General features: G+C 37.7%; 1 protein-coding gene across 1 annotated transcript; it reads right to left on the reverse strand.

Annotated features, from left to right (window-relative positions):
- Positions 1-720: 720 nt before the first annotated feature.
- LOC141607480 (uncharacterized) lies at positions 721-1,826 on the reverse strand. The gene is made up of 2 exons (XM_074426832.1): positions 1,021-1,826; positions 721-916 (listed from the first exon to the last, which is right to left on the reverse strand). Exons 1-2 carry the CDS (start codon positions 1,824-1,826, stop codon positions 721-723), a joined length of 1,002 nt encoding a protein of 333 aa, XP_074282933.1.
- Between the last annotated feature and the right edge of the window lie 627 nt (positions 1,827-2,453).

The following is a 2,453-nucleotide window of genomic DNA, read 5'->3' on the forward strand; positions in this document are numbered from 1 at the left end:
TATTACCTGGAGACGATAAAAGACGATAAATGCCTTGCTATTCCCCTTTCTTATTCTCCCTCTCTTTTTATAAATTATTTTTCAGTTTGATGAATAATAAGGACCATTGTTTGAGGTTTCATCAATTTATATTGGTAGACTAAGGTTATAAAGAACCAATTAGGAAATATAAAATATATTCATTATTATTATTAGTAAGTATCCGATCCCGACAATTAATCAACCAATTTACGCAACATATATAGTCGACCCAAGCCCGATAGCACATGACCCAACTCCAATCCCGTCTTTCTTTATTATTTTATTTATTTAATTACCGTCTCATAACAAATATTATTATTATTATAAATACAATTATTATTATTATTATTATTATTATTATTATTATTATTATTATTATTATTATTATTATTATTATTATTATTATTATTATTATTATTATTATTATTATTATTATTATTATTATTATTATTATTATTATTATTATTATTATTATTATTATTATTATTATTACTACTATTACTACTATTATTACTATTATTATTATTATTATTATTATTATTATTATTATTATTATTTTTTTTTTTTTTTTTTTTTTTGCAAGAAAGTTAAACTCATTTGTATTCGTCCATATAGGGTAAGAAAAGAAATGAGAAGGCATCTTACAAAAACACTAATGACCGAGGAAGCACTAAAGTTCCGTTAATCACAACACACAAATTAATTTGTAAAGTCTAACCACTGTCTAATCCGAGGGTGCTGGTTATCAGAAAGGCGGATTTTCAAAATACTTTGAAGCTTAGATGCGACCATCTCCGGCGTAGCTTGTATTCCTCCAAAAAGACGATTGTTTCTCTCCTCCCAGATGGCGTAGACCATACCCGCGACACTACAACCCGATAGTATATTCCTCCAACTGTTACATTTGTTTCCAGCATTAATTTTGTAGAGGTAATTTTTAATGTCGATATCTGAGCTCGAGCCCGAAACCCCCAGCCAAGCTAACATGTTACGTCTAACCTGTTGAGAGAAGGAGCATCTGAAAAACAAATGTCGATGAGACTCTTGAGCAACCATACAAAGGCAACATCTATTGACGAGCATAAGACCCCGCCTGTTGATGTTGTCAACGATAGCAAGTCGTCTTCCGCACGGCCGATAACGCAAATGCGATGTTTTGGAAGGATGCTGTCAGACCGAAGGGGGATAGTCCATCTGAGCTTAGGTCTGCATTGTCGGAAGAGGCTATAAGCCCGACCCACCATGAACTTGCCGTGGGAAACGCATGAATTGAGCATAAAAAAAGCAGCGTTCTTGGAGCCAGCTAGCTCAAGGAGTGCGTCCTTGACTTTAATAATATCCCTCCAACTCTCACCATGACAAGTGAGAGCGTGACCTTCCCAGATAGACTTGCCTTTAAGATTATAGGTGAGACTCCAAGAATCCCAAAGACAATCACGGTGCGTGGTAAGCTGCCATACCCATTTACTGAGGAGTGCTTTATTCCAGCTAAGAAGCTCTTTGACGTTGAAGCCGCCTTCGCCCCAAGGCGCACAAATAGAGTTCCAGCTCTTGTAGCTCATGTTTCTCTGACCCGCAATTATGCCCCAGAAAAAATCCTTGCATAATTTATTAACCATTCTAGTAACATAAAGGGGGAGAAGAAGAGCAGAACACCAAAAATTTTCAAGACCAAAGACCACAGCATTAATAAGTTGTAACTTCCCCGCGTAAGACAAAAAATTACAAGACCAATGTTGAATTGCGCCTTGGATTTTATCAATCATCAGGTTGTTTATTGTGGGAGAGAGTCTACCAGGATTCATTGTGATGCCAAGGTAGCGGAAAGGAAAGAAATCCTCAGAAAAACCCGTGATGCTCCGAATTTGATTCTTAGTGTCAGTATGAACTCCGCCAAAAAAAAATGCTTGTTTTGGTTGGGCTTGCGTGGAGTCCAGAAACGTTAGCAAAAACCTGAAGGCAGTGGGCCGCAGCTTCAGAAGAGGGGACATCACCTCTAACGAAAATCATGAGGTCGTCAGCAAAGATCAAGTGGTTGAGGTTCAGTTTTGCACATTTCGGGTGATAGGAAACCTGGTGCTGAAGGTGAATACGTCTTAAGTATCTTGAGAGCATCTCCATTCCAAGGACAAAAATGTAGGGTGAAATGGGGTCACCTTGTCGGACGCCAGCTTTCCCGGGGAAGAAACCACTACTAGTGCCATTAATTTTCAAGGAATACCAAGTGGAAGAGATACAGCCCATGACCCAATCGATAAACTTATCCGGGAATTTCAGGCCCTTGAGCATGGAAGAGATGAAGTTCCATTGGATAGTATCGAAAGCTTTGCGGATATCGACCTTAATAAGGCATCTTGGGGAAGTGGCTCCCTGATTGTAATTCTTGATCAAATTTTGGGTCATCATGATGTTTTCGAAAATATTTCGCCCCT

The sequence above is a fragment of the Silene latifolia genome, chromosome 10 (genome assembly GCF_048544455.1).
Source record: "Silene latifolia isolate original U9 population chromosome 10, ASM4854445v1, whole genome shotgun sequence".
In the NCBI taxonomy this organism is placed as follows: Eukaryota; Viridiplantae; Streptophyta; class Magnoliopsida; order Caryophyllales; family Caryophyllaceae; genus Silene; species Silene latifolia.

What these genes read in the sequence shown, in the direction of transcription:
- LOC141607480 (XM_074426832.1), bottom strand. Translation starts at nt 1,826, where the DNA reads ATGAATCCTGGTAGACTCTCTCCCACAATAAACAACCTGATGATTGAT. An exon ending in GATGCTCCTTCTCTCAACAG is followed by an intron (nt 917 to 1,020) that starts GTTAGACGTAAC and finishes CAAATGTAACAG; the next exon opens with TTGGAGGAATATACTATCGG.